This window comes from Anomaloglossus baeobatrachus, chromosome 5 (assembly GCF_048569485.1).
Source record: "Anomaloglossus baeobatrachus isolate aAnoBae1 chromosome 5, aAnoBae1.hap1, whole genome shotgun sequence".
NCBI classification, from domain to species: domain Eukaryota; kingdom Metazoa; phylum Chordata; class Amphibia; order Anura; family Aromobatidae; genus Anomaloglossus; species Anomaloglossus baeobatrachus.
In genome coordinates this window covers 51,065,466-51,087,509 of record NC_134357.1, presented here as the reverse complement: position 1 = coordinate 51,087,509, position 22,044 = coordinate 51,065,466, and the positions used below count along the sequence as shown (strand labels likewise).

The following is a 22,044-nucleotide window of genomic DNA, read 5'->3' as shown; positions in this document are numbered from 1 at the left end:
CACTCCTTCTATGCCTCTGGAACTCCAAATTAATAAGATTTCTTTTGCGAGCCCTCAGGAAATCAATATAGCACACACACTCTGTGTTGTACTGAAAGTTTCTACTTTATTCCATCATGTGACCAGTTTATATAGTACCTCAAACAAAGAAACAACTTCTCCAAACTATGCACCAATAGGAGAAGTAGGGGCGTGGACGGAAATGTGAGACTTTCCCCCATCAGTGTTAGCTGAACCCTATGACATCATTAGATATAAGACAAGATGGTTTCTTTGAAAATAGATTTCTGTTTTCCCACATTGTCCTTCTTCCCACTGTGATATGACTCCCATAATGTAGCCTAAATTTTACACAATTAGAAATGAGTGAACCTGAAATGTAAAGGTTGGGGTTGGCACCAAACATGGAGTTTTAAAAAAAAAAAAGCAGTGTCGGCGTTCGGGTATTGTATGTATGCTGACCATTCAATCGAGCATCGGGTGCTCTGGTACGCTCGATGCTCGGCCTAGTGTGAGCCGCTTGCAGTCTCTGAATTGCTCTCGCTGGGGGTCAAATCAACATTTTTGGATGTAGTGTATACAAAAAAAACTCCTCCCTCCCCCAGAAATGCTCTGTTTATGGCCGGCTGTATGTGTGCGGAGAGCTGAAGTGCCCAATAATTGACTTCCAATGGAGTTTGGGCTCCAAGACCAAGTTCATGTCAAGTCCAGGTCCTGAACTGAATTTTATCTGAAGTCTGGCTGAGCCCGTCAAACTCGAACTTCCACAGGTCCACTCATCTCTACACACAAAGTATATGAGTCTTTAGAAGTATCTCAGCATGGGTAAAGTCTCATTCTAGGACTTACTATGCCAAGCTCTATCTATAGACTGCACTTCCGGATTAGTGACTGCTATCCTCTAATTTATACTATAGAGTTTAAGTATATACTATATGATGCAGAATTTCAGTTCATACAATGCAATAGTGCTTTGTTATGTATCGCCTGCCACCTGCTTGTGATACGTTCCTTCCTGTCAGCTCCCACAATATGGAGTCATGGACGTCCACAATAAACCTCACCTTGGTGACCAAACCTTAGGAGAAACCATCAATATCAGATTGGTTTGGGTCCAACTCACACCACAACGAACAACCAACAGAGAAGTAGGAGCCATGGCAATCTGGAGAAAACCACATCTCCATCATTACTTATCAGACACACCTCTGTACATTTATAGTATCTGTGTCTGATATTGCCGCTCAGTCCTATTCATATCATCACGGTAAATCTATTTAATATTTTTGTGCCTCTACGATTTGCAATGTGCTTGAGCTAGTATACGGTATCATTACAAACTCTCTTCCCTGTAAAATGTAAATATTTGATTCTACAAGTGTTTTACTTTAATTAAGAAGCTATTGTTTTATTATTTTATAGGTCATCAAAAGGTACGCATGCTCTTTGTTGAGAGTTTTCTAAACAGGAGTCTTTAGGGCAATGTTTCCATAGAAACAGTATGCAAAATAGCTCTCCTCCAGAAGGTATACAACTGTTAGTATAGTGCCACCTCTAGGCAGCACAGATGAAATTTATTTCCAGGTAAGGCTGCTTTCACACCTCTGATTTTAGCAGAGCCGGCCAATCCGGCTCTAAAACCTATGCAACGGATGCGCCGACAAAACCGCATCCTTTGCACAAGTTTTTTACATGCGGTCCGTCCGGTTTTTGCTGCTTGCGGCAGGCTAATGAGCATGCGCAGTGGAAAAAGCCACATGCGGCGGCCGGATGTGGTGTTTGCCGCAGGATGCCGCATGCGGCGTCCATAGGCATGCATTGCAAATCTCGCCGCATCGGCCGGATGCGGCACGATGCGATTTTTTTTTGCCGGACAAAAAACGTGCCAGGCAACATTCCATCTGGCCGCCGCATTGGCTAAATCTGCCGCATGCGGCAAAAACCGGATGGATTGCAAGCCCATGCGGCACAATACGGCACTAATGTAAGTCTATGCAAAAAAAACCGCAACCGGCGGCAAAAAAAAACGGTTGTGTTTTTTCTGCAAAGCACCGTATTGTGCCGCACAGGAAAAACCGGATGTGTGAAAGCAGCCTTATAGATCTATTCTCTTACAGATACTTGCCAACTCTTAAGAGTCTGTGTCCAAATATTGTCATGCAAAGCCCTTTCTGTCCATTCCGAAGCCCTATCATTGCTATTTTACCAAACATTTGGATGTCAGGGAAAGATGGAGAATCCTATTTTTACATCTAGAAACCTACGTATTGTTCTGGATTCTGGAAGTTTTCAGGTGGCGCCTTGCACAAGACCTCAGTAGAGTAGGCTGCTGTGTTTTTGCTGCTATTTACAGATGAATTACTGGATTGGTAGGTTAATCAGAATTATTTTTTTATTGTTCTCTAAAGGAGCAAACCAGGGCATATTGCCAATGGTCGAAGGCCACTTGACACCAATGGGATCTGCCATTTGGAGGCCCCAAATCTATATACAGTGCCTTGCGAAAGTATTGGGCCCCCTTGAATTTTTCAACCTTTTCCCACATTTCAGGCTTCAAACATAAAGATAAAAATGTTAATGTTATGGTGAAGAATCAACAACAAGTGGACACAATTGTGAAGGTGAACGAAATTTATTGCTTATTTTAAACTTTTTAAAAAAATAAATAACTGAAAATTGTGGCGTGCAATATTATTTATCCCCTTTACTTTCAGTGCAGCAAACTCACTCCAGAAGTTCATTGAGGATCTCTGAATGATCCAATGTTGTTCTAAATGACTGATCATGATAAATATAAGCCCCCTGTGTGTAATCAAGTCTCCGTATAAATGCTCCTCCTCTGTGATAGTCTCAGTGTTCTGTTTAAAGCGCAGAGAGCATCATGAAGACCAAGGAACACAACAGGCAGGTCCGTGATACTGTTGTGGAGAAGTTTAAAGCCGGATTTGGTTACAAAAAGATTTCCAAAACTTTAAGCATCCCAAGGAGCACTGTGAAAGCGATCATATTGAATTGGGACTATCATACCACTGCAAATCTACCAAGACCCGGGCGTCCATCCAAACCTTCATCTCAAACAAGGAGAAGACTGATCAGAGATGCAGCCAAGAGGTCCATGATCACTCTGGATGATCTGCAGAGATCTACAGCTGAGGTGGGAGAGTCTGTCCATAGGAGAACAATCTAGTCGTACACTGCACAAATCTGGAGTTTATGGAAGAGTGGCAAGGAGAAAGCCGTTTCTCAAAGATATCCATAAAAGGTGTTGTTTAATGTTTGCCACAAGCCACCTGGGAGACACCAAACATGTGGAAGAAGGTGCACTGGTCAGATGAAACCAAAATCGAACTTTTTGGGCACAATGCCAAATGATATGTTTGGTGTTAAAGCAACACAGCTCATCACCCTGAACACACCTTTCCCACTGTCAAACATGGTGGTGGCAGCATCATGATTTTGGCCTGCTTTTCTTCAGCAGGGACAGGGAAGATGGTTAAAATTGATGGGAAGATGGATGGAGCCAAATACAGACCATTCTTGAAGAAAACCTGTTGGAGACTGCAAAAGACCTGAGACTGGGACGAAGATTTGTCTTCCAACAAGACAATGATCCCAAACATAAAGTAAATTCTACAATGGAATGGTTCACAAATAATCGTATCCAGGTGTTAGAATGGCCAAGTCACAGTCCAGACCTGAACCCAATCGAGAATCTGTGGAAAGAGCTGAAAACTGCTGTTCACAAACGCTCTCCATCCAACCTCACTCAGCTCCAGCTGTTTACAAAGGAAGAATGGGCGAGAATTTCAGCCTCTCGATGTGCAAAACTGATAGACACATACCCCAAGAGACTGCAGCTGTAATCGCAGCAAAAGGGGGCGCTACAAAGTATTAACTTAAAGGGGCCAAATAATATTGCACGCCCCAATTTTCTGTTATTTATTTTTTAAAAGTTTAAAATAAGCAATACATTTCATTCAACTTCACAATTGTGTCCCACTTGTTGTTGATTCTTCACCATAACAATAACAATTTTATCTTTATGTTTGAAGCCTGAAATGTGGGAAAAGGTTGAAAAATTCAAGGGGGCTGAAAACTTTTGCAAGGCACTGTATGTACAGCAGAAGTTGGGTGGACTTGAATGGAATGGGCTAACCTGCCGAAGCTGCCCCATCCTGTCTCTGCTGGCTGTTTTACACAGCAGACACCCAGCAGTAACTGATTTGAATTGAGATAGCTCTGATCACAGCAGGTTAACCCCTCAGATAACATGTTATGACTGAACCTAATACTCTCATGGGTATGGATAAACCAGAGGAGATGAAAAACCAGAAATCCACACATCCCAAAACAGGCAAGAACTTGCCCTAGCCCTAACCCTGATTTGTCCTTACCTGACAGCGGAGGTTTGCACCCTAAGATCACGTAATGGCACCCTCACTCGTCGATAACTGATCCTGAGTGCCCTTAACTGCACCTTAAGCTATAAATCAAGTGTAACACAAAAACATCAGTAAAGAGAAATTAAGTGCGCACAGGTAAAGGGTGAGACACAGGGTTAGGAATGTGCAAATACAGTCATACAGGAATGATAGAATAAAAAAAACAAAACAAAAATGATAACAGAATTCGTTGAAACCCTCCCAAACCCAAAAGAAACAGGAGATAAATGGGAAAGGATTCACACAAACAAACTGTGGGGAATAGCAATAGCAATGTTTCAGTAAGAAAATCTTAACCGAGGAGCTGGGTCCACAGACAACCATCCATCTGGAAATATAGCCAGCACTGAGACTGTCATGGGTGTGTCACACTTGACAGACAGTCCTGTGGTGTCCGGCTGTAGAAGGTCGCAGCGTTTGGCTACACAATTTGCTTTATGACTTTCCGTTTTCCCTGCTTGGGGTTAATCCCTGTTGCCTTAGGACCCTGCAGATTTCCTCACCTTTTCAGCTGTTAATCATTAGCACTTCCCTTTGTGTCTTTAAATACTCTCATTCCCTGTTGCTCCCTGCTGGTGATAGGTTTAAAAACCCTTTACAGGTCTTGAGTGCAAGCAGTCGGCTTGAATTCATCTGGAGAAAATTTGTTGTTGTTGCAGATCTCACTGAGTATCTGGAGATATGTTATCCATTTGCAATCCCCTGCATGTATTCCCTGTGCATTCCTTAGAGCTTAGTGGTGTTGACTAAGTGCTCATCCCATCCATTCCCTACCTAGGGCCTATTTGAGGGTCAGACAGTTTCAGGTATCCTGCTCGGTGCAAAGATGTGGAACCTATCTAGGGTGGTGAGGGAAGCCAGGGGCCAGCAGTAGGTTTGGTCAGGGGGTCACAATCTCCCCCTTCCCTAAGCACAGGGTTTCCCTTTCCTTCCCGTACTCCATTCGGTTGGTATTTCCTCATACCTAGTGTGACAGAGACATGTCAGTAGTAAGTATAAATTGGTCCTCCAAAAGTGTGATTGGGCAAACCAATAGAGAAAGTTCACATACCTGAATAGAAGTGAAACAGGAAGACAGAGAATAAGGAAGGAAGACAAGAGATCCTTCAGCAGTTGGGCAAACACAAAGCAGGCTGTGGTCCAACCAAAAATGACCAACAACCAGAGATCATCGGTTCGAACCTCGGAATGGTGCCATGAGAACATGATGAACGGTGACCATTGCATCTAAGTGGTTAGATAGGATGTCTTGTATTGTAGCACCCAGGGGGCAGGGAGAATCAGGCACGGGGTCTCGTATCTGAGCTACTCATCACCGGGCCGGTGTGGTGGTCTGGGATGTCGCGATGGCCTGACTGGCTTCGTGCCCCAAGGTGTACACCAATAAGGAGGGAGGATGATGGGGGTTGTAGTAGGAAGATTGTTGTGATGCCACCTGTGGTACGCGGCCAGAGATTAGCCGCCACTACTTTCACTGTCCTCCGTGGCGGATGATAATAGCAGCCGAAGATGGTATCGCTCCCCACAGGTGGAGCGGGCCCAGGAAGGATGATGAGGGGAGATGTGCTGGAGAACGCCTATGGCCATTGGTGGTGCTGGTAATAAGAGTCCGAGTCAAATGCTGCGATTCCAGGTGTCTTTACTCACTCTTTGTGCTGCTCGCCTGGATAGTACTGGTCACCCACTGGGATGGGCCCAGTTGACCTCGGATAAGTTCGAAGCAGTCATCAGTGTTTGAAAGAAGAAAGTCCTCTTTCAGAGTTGCTCTTCCAGCCGTGAGGAACCTAGGCTGAACGCTCTGCTCCAAGCCGCAGGCCCCGTGAAGAGAAGAGAAGAAAGTGATGGAGGTGTTGTGCCCCAGAACTGGTGTCCCGGGTAGACTGACTGAAGATTGTGTGAGTTGCTCCTACTTCTACCCCAAGTGGAACCCACCCCCCAGGTGGCTGGCTTCAGTGACCAGGGAAGTCCCATGCCTCTTGATGGCCACCCCCCTATTTACCCTGAGTCAACCCCCCCCCCCCTGTGAGAAGGCTCCTAAGCTATATGTAAAGTGTGAATATGGAACACTGGTGATTAACCCCCTCCTTACCCGAGGCGAATATCGCACCCTAACTAAGATGCAATACTCTGTGGCGACTGGAGCCTCAGGGGCGCCACAGTAACATACCTATCGGATGCCACCAATTTGATCGCAAGAACCAATTGAGTTGTTTATTTGCAAGAGTGTATGAGGAAACCCCAATTTTGACCTTTGCTATGTGGTTCCGGGATTGAGTAAACGCACCTGGTTTGTGCATTAACTTTCAGGGTTAATGCTGCTCTATAGATGACACTAGAGAGCTATTTTACATCGATATTATTGGCAATTACTATGCTAATTACACTTTTTGGACTATCAAGTCAGTTGTGCTTGAGTAGGTTGCCGAGACCTCCAGGCTGCTCCTCTATAAGCAGGTAGACGAGCAGGTGCATTGGCACGGGGTGCACCTTGAAATCCTCCTCATTTTCAATTAATTTTCTGACAGAATGTTTTATTGCTGGCTTGCAGTGTAAAACCCATATTAAGTATCTGTCACTTTGCAATAATGAATGTTTTTCTGTGCAGTAACTAAACTCCTCCATTGTTCCGTGCACAGCAGTCTGGAGGAGTGATATTTCTGGACGTGTTCTCGATGAGCACCACACTTGATGGATGATGGCTTCTTTCTGCACATTACAGTCCTTCATAATCAATGTTTTTACTTGTTTTAACAAATCCAATAAATCTAGCAGAAAACAGTGGAGGGGTATTCCTAAAATGCAGCCCTGTCGCACAGCCACCTTCCTCCCTACCGGCTATGGAAACTCCCACAGCAAGAAATGTTTTTTCCAGATAATTGATTTATCAGAAAACTTCATCAATCACTGCTTCACACAGTCAAAATCCAACTGCTGCAGAGAATAATCTGCCCTTATAAGTATTATTACACCACGTCGGTGGTTGTCAATATCTGTCCTCCTAAATTGTGAAGTAGACCCAGTGATCTTGACTCATAGAGTTTAACAGGACAGAAAGACCCAGTGTCATGGGTGTGTCACATCTGACAGACAGTCATGTGGTTTCTGGCCATAGAAGGTCACAGTGTCTGGCTGCGGAGAATGCTCCCTGACTTTCCATTGTTCCTGCTGTCAGTATTCATTGGTATAGGTAGCTTTCCTGATGGATTTATCTTGTTCCCTTTTGGATCGAGCAGGAGCTCGCCTTCTACCCAGCTGCTGATCATCAGTATTCCCTTGGTGTTTAAATACCCCCTACTTCCTTTGGACTGTGCTGGTGATATTTTCAGTTCCTTCAAGCCAAGGTTGCAAGCAGGGGGTTTGTACTCCTCTGTTGTATTGTCGCGGGCGGGGAGGAGGGTGTCGGCACACTACGCTCACCCCTTCTGCTCGGGTCCCGGCAGCTGCTCAGTGGTGGCTCGAGCTGTGGGCCGGATCCCGGGGTTCCTCGAGCGACACTCCTCGCCCGTGAGTGAAAGGGGTTTGTTGTTGGGTGTGGGGGATTGTTATAGTTCGTGACGCCACCCACGGTTGTGGTGATTGCACCACCGCTGCTCTGAGTGGGGATCCCGGGGATGGTGATGGGGAGCAGCCAGGTGTTGTGTTGCCCCTCCGTGGGTAGGGGTTGGTGATCCCGGGGCCCGGTGATGGTTTGTGAGGTGCGGGGCCTGGTGGGCGCAGGGACGCGGGGGCAGCGCTGTGCCTTGCGGCACTGTGGTACTCACTCAGCCTGAGACATGGACACAGTTTGTACGGTAAACCAAACGGCTGGTAGTACGGTCCTACAGACGGCTGCACCTGCACTCCCGGTAGGTGACGGTGATGTCCCTCTTCCTTGCACCTAAGTTTGACTGATGGTAGCGGTGGATTCCCTCCGGTTACCCGCTCCCCGACTGCAATCTGGGCCGGAGGAGCTCTACACTTTGCCCGCAGGCACTGGCCCTGAGAAACTGGTGCCTTGGCGGTGGCGGTGTCTCTCTGCTTCAGGTTGGGCTGTTGCCGTCAATCGGGACTTGGTTGCTGGGGGATCTACGTCCCCTTCACTGACGGATTCGGCAAATTTGGCGACTCCTAGCCTTGCCGGGGTCCGAGAGGCCCCTGCCCTGGTGCTGACTGTCCTTCGGAACACTGCTCCAGACCACCGGGCACACAGCCAACGGGGTCCTTCCAGGAACTTCCAAACGGTCCCCCTCCAGACAGTCACCGCCGTCGCTGACCTTGCTGTTCTGGCCCTCCACAAAGCTGGACCCTTCAGGCTTTGCACACTCTCTGCTCTGTCACCACTTCTTGCTTTCCTCCTTTACTACTCTTCTTTCCTCCACTTTCACTTCTCTGTTGTTTACTCAAGCCCTGCCTGGGCTACTCCTCCACTCCTTCCACTTCCTCCTCCCTAACTGTTCTCCAACTCTCGACTGCCTGGTTTCTCCCGCCTCCAGCACTGTGATCTCCTTGGTGGGCGGAGCCAACCGCCTGGCCCACCCCCTGGTGTGAATCATCAGCCTCTGGAGGAAGGCAACAAGGATTTTTGGTTAGCTGTGATGTGCCTACCTGGAGTGTGGGGTGTGGTGGTGTTGTGACCTGTGACCCCTGGCTTGCCCAGGGCGACACATTCCCCCTTAGCAAAATGCAGACCGTCCGCGGGCTGCCGTCCTACACCGGTTTTATTTTTCTGTAAAAAGGGGATAACAGGGTTAAACAAACAATAATAACATTTTTAATAACTTCTTCCCAAGACGGGAGGCACATTTACTTTTAACGTTGCAACGGTTTACGGTTACGGTTTCCGCTCTCTCCCACCCAAGTAACCTGGCCCTGATGCTGCCCCTATAGCGCAGGCAGCACCCCTTGACCCACAGTCCAGCACACGGTACCCGAGCGGGATCTGTCCTTCCCTCCAGAGGGTAGCCACTGGTTCCTTTGGTGGCTGGGCCCTGGCCTACTCTGCTCAGGGCCCTCCCTCCAACCTGCCTCTCCGGAGGCGGCCTGCGGAAACGGTAACGGTAACCAACATATTTACAAGCCACTAACGTCTGTGGTTGCCCTGCAAGTTCACGGGTTTGTCCATGGATAGTTCCCATGCATTTTTAAACGGTCCCCTCGGGGACAACGGTGCCGGCTCCAGCCGGTTGCAAATCACACGGTAAATCAGGTGAACTTCGGATCATTTTCACTTATCATTTTCAACTTTTTTTTTTTTCAAACTTTTCAAACAACAAACTAACAACCACGCCTTCACTTTTGCGGACCCCTTTTACTCATAGAACGGTCTCCCTGTACCTAAGCGGGGGTCTACCTAGGTTGGAACGGGTGGACCTTCGGGGCCCAGTGTCAGTGTTGCTAGACAGTGGGGTAGAAGGAACAATCGGTTCCTCCTCCCTGCTATAGTGTGGGGCAGGCGGAGGTGTAGGGGGACTGGGTACAGGTTCGTCCCTGGGCACTGGCACTGGTTCTGGTTCACGGTTAACCGCTTCCACTACTTCTTCATCCACGGGTTGTGGGAACAGTATCACTGGAAGTATCACCGCGCCGTTCTGTGTAGGCCAGTTTGCTGGGAAGTCACCCATCACAGTGTGGATTACCTCTGCCGCCTTTTCCACTGGTGGAGGAACCGGTACTTCAGCCTCTGCCTTCAACGCTGGTGGGCATTTTTTTAGATGGTCCCGAGAAACGGTGGCCAGGGTACCCCCTTGGTCACGACTGATCTGGTAGGTCTTCCCATCGTCCCACTCTGTGGGTTGTATGACGTAAGGGACTTGCTCCCACTGATCATCCAGTTTGTGGGCTTTCCTCTTCCGTTTCAGCACCACATCTCCTGGCTGGAAAGGACCTGCGGGTGCCTTCTGATTGAACCGGTGCTCTTGCTGTTCCCGACTCCGACTGAGGTTTTTCTCCACATACTCCTGGATTTGCCGGTATTGGGCCCTCCTCCGACTTTCCCACTCTGCCGTTGAAGGGAGTGCTTCCGGGCCTCCAACCCCATCTCCAGATCCACCGGCAGGCGGCCAGGACGAGCCCTCATCAGATACGCTGGGGTGCACTTCGTCGAGCTGGACGGGATATTATTGTACATGTCGACCAAGTCGGGTAACTTTTCTGGCCACATGTTCCGTTCTTCCAGCGGTAGCGTCTTGAGGAGCCCCAGGACCAAATGGTTCATTTTCTCGCACATGCCGTTGGTCTGGGCGTGGTACGGAGTGGTCCGGATCTTCTTGCAGCCGTACAACTGGCAGAATTCGTGAAACACTTCTGCTTCAAAAGCCGGGCCTTGGTCAGTCAGCACCTTCTCGGGGTACCCATGGGGTCGGCAAAAATAGGCCTGGAACGCTCGAGCAGCGGTTCGACCAGTCAGGTCCTTAACGGGGACTACCACCATAAATCTTGAGTAGTGGTCTACCATGGTCAAGGCGTAGGTGTATCCACTTCGGCTAGGGGTGAGTTTGACATGGTCTAGGGCGACCAGCTCCAGCGCCTGATGGGTGACTATAGGATGTAACGGTGCCCTCTGGCTAGTCTCATCCTTTCTTCTCAGCGTACAAGGACCGCACTCTCGGCACCAGGCTTTCACCGATTCACGCATCCCACTCCAATAGAACCGCTCCCTCAACAGCATCTCCAGCTTCTTCCACCCGAAGTGGCCAGCACCATCATGGTATGCCTGTAGGACAGTAGCGACATCAGCTTGAGGAACGATTAACTGGCATATTTTCTCATGGGTCTTCGGGTTGATCAGCTCACGGTACAGCCTCCCTTGGTGTAGGTAAAGCCGTTTCCGTTCTTTCCACAAGCGTTGGGCTTCGGCTGGAGCGGCAGGGTCTATTCCCATAGCACCTTGTTCCACCAGGGTCTTGACAAGGCGGACAGCCGGCGCTTGGTCCTGGGCGTCCTGCCACTCTTGACTGGGCCGCGGGTCCAGATCCACCCTTTGCTGACATACTTGTACCCTCTCAGTAGGCGGCTGGTGAAACGCAGGCAACTCAATCTCCTCGAGGTCGTCATCCTCGCACCCCTCTTCTGACAAATGGGGCATCCGGGAGAGTGCATCTGCATTGATGTTGACACGACCAGCTCGGTACTTTATGGTGAAATCATAGTTGGCTAACCGGGCTACCCACCGCTGCTCCAGCGCGCCCAACTTGGCCGTGTTCAGGTGAGTCAGCGGATTGTTGTCCATGAATGCGGTGAATTTTGCTGCCGCCAAATAGTGACGGAACCGCTTCGTGATAGCCCACACCAACGCCAGTAGCTCGAGCTTGAAGGAGCTATAGTTCTCAGGGTTCCTTTCGGTCGGCCGGAGTTTTCGGCTGGCGTAAGCAATCACCTTCTCCTTTCCATCCTGGACCTGGGATAGGACCGCTCCTAGCCCCACGTTACTGGCGTCCGTGTGGAGGATGAATGGGCGCCCATAGTCAGGGTACGCCAGGACCTCTTCTCCAGTCAGGGCCGCCTTCAACTGGCAAAAGGACTCCTCATGCTTGTCCTCCCACGACAGTGGGGCTCCGATGGGTCTACCACCTTTGGTCTGTCCCACGAGGAGATCCTGCATGGGGGCAGCCATCTTCGTGTACCCCTTTATAAAGCGCCGATAGTACCCCACCAGACCCAGAAACTGCCTTACCTCCCTCACTGTAGTTGGTCTCGGCCAGCTTTGGATGGCAGTGATCTTCTCAGGGTCGGGGGCGACACCATCCGCACTCACCACATGCCCTAGATACTGCACCCTGGGTTTCAGCAGGTGGCATTTTGAGCGCTTCAACTTCATCCCGTACTTGGCAAGGGACGCGAACACCTCGGCCAGGTGCTCCAGATGGGCTTCATACGTCTGGGAATAAACAATCACATCATCCAAATACAGCAGGACGGTCTCGAAGTTTAAAAGTCCCAGACAGCACTCCATCAACCGTTGGAAGGTCCCAGGGGCATTGCACAGCCCAAACGGCATGCTATTGAATTCGCAGAGCCCCATCGGGGTGGTGAAGGCGGTCTTCTCCCGGTCCTCTGGAGCCACGGCCACTTGCCAGTACCCGCTAGTGAGGTCAAGGGTCGAGAAGTAGTTTGCAGTCTTCAGTGCGGCCAAAGACTCTTCAATACGCGGTAATGGATAGGCATCTTTATGGGTTATCTGGTTGATCTTCCGGTAGTCCACACACATCCGCATGGTACCGTCCTTCTTCTTAACCAGTACCAACGGAGCGGCCCAGGGACTACAGCTATCCCGAATAACCCCCGCCTCCTTCATATTCCTCAACATATCCTTGGCACACTGGTAATGTGCAGGGGGAATAGGTCTGTACCTCTCTTTGACAGGGGAATGTTCACCTGTGGGAATGTGGTGTTGGACCCCCTTGATCTGCCCGAAGTCTAGGGGGTGCTTACTGAAAACCTGTTCGTACTCCTGCACCACCCTGTGTACCCCTGCCCTGTGATGTGTAGGGGTATCATCAGTGCCTACATGTAGCTGTTGGTGCCACTCTTTTATGTCCCCCTGGGGTGGGGGAGTGTTGGTGGCAGGTTGGGGTGTGGATGGGCTGGCTTCATGGATAGTGTGAGGGTCCAGGGTAAGCAGCTTGGCAATGGTGGCATACCGGGGAAGCCTGACTTCTTCCTCCCCACAGTTCAACACTCTCACAGGCACTCTCCCTTTCTTCACATCCACCACCCCTCGGGCGGCCATTACAGTGGGCCAGTGCTCGGAAGGCATGGGCTCCATCATTGCGGGGTAGTCACGCCCCTGAGGCCCTACTGCTGCCCTACACCAGATCATCATCTCACTCCTAGGGGGCACAGTCAATGGAGCAACATCCATCACTCTCACTCCACCAATCTCCCCTCCTGTTGAGCTTACATGCTGGCGGTACATCAGGGCACAGATTTCACGCTGCACAGCCCTCTGCCGGCTCCCCGCCGCTGTGGCGGCCAGCTGTTGCAATAGGGTCAACACATCAGCCATGCAGTGTTCCATCACATTGGTTCCCAGCACTATCTTCGGGTTATGATCACTGGGTTCATTCATGATCACAATCATACCCTGGTGTTGTAGTTCAGCTTGCCCCACTGTCATAGCCACTTGTTTATACCCCACCTGGGTCAATGGAAGTCCATTAGCGGCTATCAACGTTATGCTATTGTCTGGGGGCGCCAGCTCGTCTACGGCCCAATACCGCTGGTACAACTTGTACGGTATAGTAGTTACCTGTGATCCAGTGTCCAAGAGAGCCATCACTGGTATGCCGTCCACAGCCACGGGGATGATAGGGCGGGCCCCGATATATCAGTCTCGCCAGTCCGGGGGGCCACGATGTTCTACTCCTGAGGATTGGCCCGGGGCCCCAGGGGTTGCTCGTTTAACGGGCACTGTCGGTAGTAATGGCCCGGCTTACGGCACTTGTAGCAGATTGGAGGTCTGCTCCGCGGGTTGTTAGCACTTCTCTGCTGCATCCAGGGAACATCCTCGGGACTGTCAGCAAGCTGTATCTGCGCTGGAGGCTGAGATCTGGTCAAAGGTTGCAGTGCAGCAAGGATTTTGGCAAGGTCTCCGTCCATGCGACGGACCTGGGCTGCCAACTCTTCGACTGTGCTGCTTGGGGCTGCAGGCATTACAGAGGTTGGTTTGGCTGAGGCCGCCACAACAGGAGCTGTCTCGACGGGCCACGGGACGGGTTCCAGAACTTCAGCAGCCGGGGGCTGGAGTGCTTTGATAGCCCGCTCTTTTAACACAGCAAAGTCCACATCAGGGTGTTCCAGGGCCCACAGCCGGAGTTGTTTACGATCCTCAGGGGACCTCATCCCCTGCGCAAATTGCTCCACCAGCATCTTGTTGCTATCCGCCTCATTAGTAGAGTTCACCCGCTTCAGCGTGCGGAGGGCGGTCTGCAGACGTAGAGCATAGTCCCGAATGCTATCCCCGGCTCGTTGCCGGCACTGGTAAAACTGCATCCTCAGCTCAGCTTCAGTCCGGGTCTCGAAGGCAGTCTGTAGCTTCTCAAAGATGGTGGCTACAGAGAGCCGGTCCCCCTCGGCCCAGGTCTCCGCTTCCTGCTCCGCCGCACCGGTTAGCTGGCCTAGCACTATCGCCGCTCGTTGCTTATCAGTCAGGGGGTACAGCTCCAGCAACGGGTTAAGCTTTTTCCGGAAGGCCTGTAGGGCATCCGGTTTCCCATCATACTGCGGTAGCCAGGCAGCTCCGGGTGCATAGGGCAAGGAAAACGGCATGACCAGAGCGAGCGCGGGGGTCGCGGCACCTCCCGCCGGTACAACCGGGGCTTGGGCAAGCCCATTGCCATCCGCGGGTGCCGCTGCGGCTGCGACCACCGCTCCTCCAGCGGCTCCGTCGGGCGCAGACATCTTGTTTTCGTCCCCCTTAGCTCTTTCCGGCCCCTCCTCTCTCGGGGCGGGGTCTTGGCCTTCGCGCCTCTACTGCTCGAGAAGACGCTCGAGCGGGAACTTTTCGCGCCAAAGATGGCGGCTTCTGCAATTTTTCTGCCGGATACCTCCGGCGGTAACAAGGCGCACCTCTACCAGACGGCAGAGCGGTAAGATCCTGTTCGTGACGCCAAGTTGTCGCGGGCGGGGAGGAGGGTGTCGGCACACTACGCTCACCCCTTCTGCTCGGGTCCCGGCAGCTGCTCAGTGGTGGCTCGAGCTGTGGGCCGGATCCCGGGGTTCCTCGAGCGACACTCCTCGCCCGTGAGTGAAAGGGGTTTGTTGTTGGGTGTGGGGGATTGTTATAGTTCGTGACGCCACCCACGGTTGTGGTGATTGCACCACCGCTGCTCTGAGTGGGGATCCCGGGGATGGTGATAGGGAGCAGCCAGGTGTTGTGTTGCCCCTCCGTGGGTAGGGGTTGGTGATCCCGGGGCCCGGTGATGGTTTGTGAGGTGCGGGGCCTGGTGGGCACAGGGACGCGGGGGCAGCGCTGTGCCTTGCGGCACTGTGGTACTTACTCAGCCTGAGACATGGACACAGTTTGTACGGTAAACCAAACGGCTGGTAGGACGGTCCCACAGACGGCTGCACCTGCACTCCCGGTAGGTGACGGTGATGTCCCTCTTCCTTGCACCTAAGTTTGACTGATGGTAGCGGTGGATTCCCTCCGGTTACCCGCTCCCCGACTGCAATCTGGGCCGGAGGAGCTCTACACTTTGCCCGCAGGCGCTGGCCCTGAGAAACTGGTGCCTTGGCGGTGGCGGTGTCTCTCTGCTTCAGGTAGGGCTGTTGCCGTCAATCGGGACTTGGTTGCTGGGGGATCTACGTCCCCTTCACTGACGGATTCGGCAAATTTGGCGACTCCTAGCCTTGCCGGGGTCCGAGAGGCCCCTGCCCTGGTGCTGACTGTCCTTCGGAACACTGCTCCAGACCACCGGGCACACAGCCAACGGGGTCCTTCCAGGAACTTCCAAACGGTCCCCCTCGAGACAGTCACCGCCGTCGCTGACCTTGCTGTTCTGGCCCTCCACAAAGCTGGACCCTTCAGGCTTTGCACACTCTCTGCTCTGTCACCACTTCTTGCTTTCCTCCTTTACTACTCTTCTTTCCTCCACTTTCACTTCTCTGTTGTTTACTCAAGCCCTGCCTGGGCTACTCCTCCACTCCTTCCACTTCCTCCTCCCTAACTGTTCTCCAACTCTCGACTGCCTGGTTTCTCCCGCCTCCAGCACTGTGATCTCCTTGGTGGGCGGAGCCAACCGCCTGGCCCACCCCCTGGTGTGAATCATCAGCCTCTGGAGGTAGGCAACAAGGATTTTTGGTTAGCTGTGATGTGCCTACCTGGAGTGTGGGGTGTGGTGGTGTTGTGACCTGTGACCCCTGGCTTGCCCAGGGCGACACAGTATCATTGCTGAAAGCTCTGCTGAACTTCTAAAGGCCCTGTCACACACAGAGATAAATCTGCGGCAGATCTGTGGTTGCAGTGAAATTGTGGACAATCAGTGCCAGGTTTGTGGCTGTGTACAAATGGAACAATATGTCCATGATTTCACTGCAACCACAGATCTGCCAAAGATTTCTCTGTGTGTGACGGGGCCTTAAGAGTCATCTAATGATAAGTAGTTCATATTTTTCCCTCGTGTGTGTCTTCCATAGTTGTTTAGTGGGGTTGATGAAGAGCTCATCCCATCCGTTCCCTATTTAGGGTACAGCACTAGGGATACCTAGGGTCACGTATCCATCTCGGCGCATAGGTGCGAAACGTATATAGGGTGGTGAGGGACCCCAGGCACCAGCGGTAGGTTCAGTCAGGGGGTCACCATCTTCCCTCTTTCCATTTACACCTGTTTTAAGGTTATTTTATATATGGCCAGCTCTCTGTTTTTTATTTAGCAACGTAGGCAGAGTTTAGACTTTACAATTTTTTTTGCCTGACTTATCAATGTTTTGAAAAGTCTCAACATTTTTCGTTCATTTACTTCAGCCCCCTTTAGAAGTGATTTTATCTACGCAAGATGTTTTTGCTAATTTCTTGCTCTGTTTTGTGAAATGTGTGACTTTTCGCTCTGATAAGTCGAAATAGACAAGAATCAAGACCATTTTTGACTTTGTGCAAAATTCATGAACCATGTGCAGTGGAGGAGGTTTACTAAACGTGCCAGAATTCTGAAAAAGAGTACAAATCATACATACATGCCGTGTACCATTTAGCTTCTGTTTGGTGCCTTGTTCAGCATTAGGGAATAGGTATGAGTGTGGTTGGAGGCACGTAGATTGAAGTTTTGCCCATTTGCGGAGGGGTCTTCTCCACACCTCACAGTTCCGCTAAAGAGGCGAGTCTTGCACATGCTCTCACAAATAGAAAATCAAATGGACCCATCTTTACAAGGACACATAGTCCTGCATTGTCGTCATCTTCTAGGCTCTTAAGCGGGCTTTACACGCTGCGACATCGCTAATGCGGAGTCGTTGGGGTCACGGATTTTGTGACGCACATCCGGCCGCATTAGCGATGCCGTTGCGTGTGACACCGATAAGCGATTTTGCATCGTTGCAAAAACGTGCAAAATCGCTAATCGGCGACATGGGGGTCCATTCTTAAAATCGTTACTGCAGCAGTAACAAAGTTGTTCCTCGTTCCTGCGGCAGCACACATCGCTGCGTGTGACACCGCAGGAACGAGGAAGCTCTCCTTACCTGCCTCCCGGCCGCTATGCGGAAGGAAGGAGGTGGGCGGGATGTTACGTCCCGCTCATCTCCGCCTCTCCGCTGCTGTTGGGCGGCGGTTCAGTAACGCTTCAGTGACGTCGCTGTGACGCCGCACGGACCGCCCCCTTAGAAAGGAGGCGGTTCGCCCGTCACAGCGACGTCGCCGGACAGGTAAGTATGTGTGACGGCTGTTGTGCGACACGGGCAGCGATTTGCCCGTGTCGCACAACAGATGGGGGCGGGTACCCACACTAGCGATATCGGGACCGATATCGCAGTGTGTAAAGTAGCCTTTATACCTTTGTCTTTGGGCATCTCCCAAAACTATTGTTATTAACAGACCCTAACATTTTTCCATCATTTTATTCTTGGTCAAAATGTGTTTTTGTGTTTTGGTTTTTTTTTCATTTTTGATTTTTTTGCTCTCCCCTCTAAGTATGTCTTGTAATGAAGTCAAAACTAAGCATTATGGTAATATGTGGTCCCAATGCAATATCACTACAGCGGCCATAGCTATTAAAGGTCTTTCATCCCTTCATCCTCGGGCGATTTTCCGTTTTTGTTTTTCCTGTCCTTCTTCCAAGATTTGTACCTTTTTTAGTTTTCTTAGTTTTCCATATAGTGTGCTGGAAGACTGCAAAAGATTTCCAAGTGCGGAAAAATTGCAAAAAAGTGTCATTGCATGATTGTTTTGGGGGTATTTTATTCACTGTGTTCACTATATGGTAAAACTGATGTGTTGATATGATGCCTCAGATTAGTACGCGTTCGTAGACACCAAACATGTATAGGTTTACGTTTATCTAAGAAGTTAAAAAAATTCAGTCCAAAAAAAGTGGCACATTTTTTGCGCCATTTTCCACAACCCGTAGCTTTCTCATTTTTTGGGATATGGGGCTCAGTGATGGTTTATGTTTTACATCATAAGCTGACATTTTTAATGTTATCATTTCTGCGCAGATACTACTTTTTGATCACCTGTTATTGCATTTTGCAGCAAATTTTGTGATGACCAAAAAACGTAGTTTTGACATTTGGAATTTTTTTGCCGCTGTGCCGTTTACCGTTCAGGTTCATTGATTTTATATTTTGATAGATCGGGCGTTTCCGAAAGCGGCAATACCAAATATGTGTGTATATATATATATATATATATATATATACATATATGTGTAAATATATATATATATATATTATTTCTTTTTTTTTCTTAATCGTTTAATTTTCAATGGGGCGACTGCGGGGTTATTTAAACTTTTAGGTTATTTAATTTTATTTTAAAACTTTTTGTTACTTTTTTATTTTACTAGCCCCCCTTAGGGGCAGGGGATCAAAAGTATGATTGCTGATTCATTTCTGTTGATCAGAGCTGCATAATTCTGATCAGCAGAAATGCTGTGTTCCTGTGTCGGCTCTAACAGGATCTACATCATGATAGCGACAGGAGTCATCGCATTTCCCGTCGCTACCATGGCAACCTTCGGCTCCCCGTGATCGCATCACGGGGCCTCCGATGGCGGCGGGGAAAGGCGATTTCACCACCACGGCCATTTAAATCCCACTGTCTCATTTTGACATAGCACTATCTAAGGGGTTAACAGGCTCGGGTGGATTGGGGATCTACCTGCACTTGATTGCCGCACATGTCTGCTGTTCAGCAGACATGTGCAGGGATCGTTGCCGGCTCACCACAGCAGCTGGCGGCGATTACCCCTTCATGATTTAGGACGTACCGGTACTTCCTCGGTCGTGAAGGGGTTAATTGTATTGGTACTCGCATGAGTAAAAGGACCTAGAGATGAGCAGACCCATGGTAGTTTGGTTCTGCGGCTGCAGCCAGACTTTTAAAAAAGTTCGTTTTTGGACCCGGACTTGACCTGAACTCCAATGGAAGTCACAAACTGGGCAGTTCAGGTTTCCACCCACATGCAGCCAGCCATAAACAGATCACTTCCGGGGACGGGTTGGTGGGGTTTTTATAATTATTTTTTTGGGAGGTGCACACTTCATCCGCACTGCAAGCGGCTCGCACTGAGCTGAGCACTGAGCATACCTGAACTCAGTGATGCTTGCACAAGTGGTTTGCATACGTAAATCACCCGATCTTTGAACTCGAACTCTTTTTTTTTTTTTGTATTTAGCGCCCTGTAGTCTGATGTGCTCAGCCTGTCGTGCTATATATATGTGACAAGTTCCCTTTAAATTAATCATTCCCTTTAAATTACACTCATAATATATATTTTGAACAATATATTTTGAACAATTTCCAATTCTTTACAGACTTAAGTCCGCTTTACACTCTATGATATTGTTACTGATATCGCTAGCATGTGTACCCGCCCCCATCGGCTGTGCGACACAGGCAAATCGCTGCCCGTGGCGCACAACATCACTCAGACCCATCACACTACTTACCTGCCTAGTGACGTCGCTGTGACCGGTGAATCACCTCCTTTCTAAGGGGGCGGTTCGTTTGGCGTCACAGCGATGTCACTAAGCGGCCGCCCAATAGAAGCGGAGGGGCGGAGATGAGCGGCCGTAACATCCCGCCCACCTCCTTCCTTCCGCATTGCCGGCGGTCGCAGGTAAGGAGATGTTCGTCGTTCCTGCGGTGTCACACGTAGCAATGTGTGCTGCCGAAGGAACGACGAACTACATCGTACACGCAGCAGCAACGATAATTGGGAATAGGGGGGCATGTCACCGATTAGCGATTTTGAACGTTTTTGCGACGATTCCAAATCGCTCATAGGTGTCACACACAACGACATCGCTAAAGCGACCGGATATGCGTCACAAATTCTGTGACCCCAACTAGATCGCTTGAGCGATGTCGTAGCGTGTAAAGCGGCCTTTAGGAAAAGCTTAAAGGAACATTCCATATTATGTTTACTGCAAGAGCAAATGGATGGTGCTTGACAAGGAATTTAAAAAACACCAAAGATAATCCCTATGTGGTGCAATACCGCTACCGGCCCAATACATATCGCTGTCTATCAGTCTTCCATATATTCAGTATGACTTTGTGTTCTTCTGCCAAATAAAGCCTGTTTACCAGAAGAGAATTGACAGTAGCTCTGAGCAAACCTCCGACTCTCTGTACCTTCTTGCAGTGTGTATAGTCACTACATGTCTGATGAATTGATTTTGCTCTCATACGGGTGGACACATCCTTCTGTTTCGGTTACACAGACATGACATTTTTATTCAATAGGAGATAAAGCAAAATCTGTGTCACTGGATTGCAGAAATACAATAACAACTCTATTTCTCTGAATTTTTAGGTTTGCATTGTGCAGAAGAAAGACACCGAAACAATGTACGCCATGAAGTACATGAATAAACAGCAATGTATTGAGCGGGATGAAGTTCGGAATGTATTCAGGGAGTTGGAAATTCTACAGGAGATCGAGCACGTCTTCTTAGTCAATCTTTGGTAAGCTGTTCTTATTTAATTTCAGATTTAATTACCAATCCAACCTCATGTACCGTATATTTGCATTGGGTTGTAGCTGCCCTCTTCAAGCGGTTTTTGATTTGCATGAACACTTTATAGAGGTTGACCAGTCATTTATTTTTTAAAAGGCAATGCAATGGAATAAAGCAATAAAAAAACTAATACTTACCCCATTAAGTCAATACTGCTCCATCGCCAGCACTGCTCTGGTCCCTGGCAGCCTTTATTTACTTCTGGGTAGCTAATCATGTACTAAGCATGTGACCTCTGTGGCTAATCATGGGTCTAAGTTATACTAACACACCTTCTGAACATATGACCTTTATGGCCAATCACTGTACTCATCTGGGATGACACGCCTTCTTAGCACATGACATCTCTGGCCAATCACTAGCATGATGACACACCTTCTAAACACATGACCTCAGCAGCCAATCACTATCATCAATTGGGATGTCACAGCAGTGTCCTCAGTTCGGATGACACACGTTCTAAGCACATGATAATGTGTTTCACCGAAAGTGAATCAGGGTCTCATATTATTTTTGCTCCGAAGGGCTTATTTTCAGGGGGTGTCTTATATTTTCTCCAGATTTATTTTTGAATCCAAAAAAAATCAACATTTATTCAAATATAATAATGTCATCGCATTCTGGAACATCAACATTTTGTGTTACTCCTATTACTGGTTGAGTTGCACATTTTCTCATATCATCTGCTATTCTCATGGTGCATAACCAGTCTTCTAGTGGTGGGTACATACCACCATATTTACAAAGGTTTAAATTACCTGCTTAAATTTATTATTCTCTATGTAATGCTAAGTTTACCCCCAAAAGAAAGCAGACACCTCCCTAAAAGAATCACACTTGCCAGACCACAAACAATTAAAGTTGGCAAGTGAATGGGCTCTCACATACAAATCTGTGTTGCTGTCAAGTCCCTCTGCGTTCAACAGTGGTTGGCTTCCCCTGGTGA

The 22,044-nt window shown here is 49.3% G+C and overlaps 1 protein-coding gene across 1 annotated transcript in view; it reads left to right on the top strand.

Moving 5' to 3' along the window:
* Positions 1 to 22,044, top strand: part of STK32C (serine/threonine kinase 32C) — a 320,810-nt gene that overhangs the window by 244,443 nt on the left and 54,323 nt on the right. Inside the window, exon 3 of the mRNA XM_075348496.1 lies at positions 20,894 to 21,045. Coding sequence (XP_075204611.1) covers positions 20,894 to 21,045 — 152 coding nt within the window. The remainder of the gene's footprint in view (positions 1 to 20,893; positions 21,046 to 22,044) is intronic.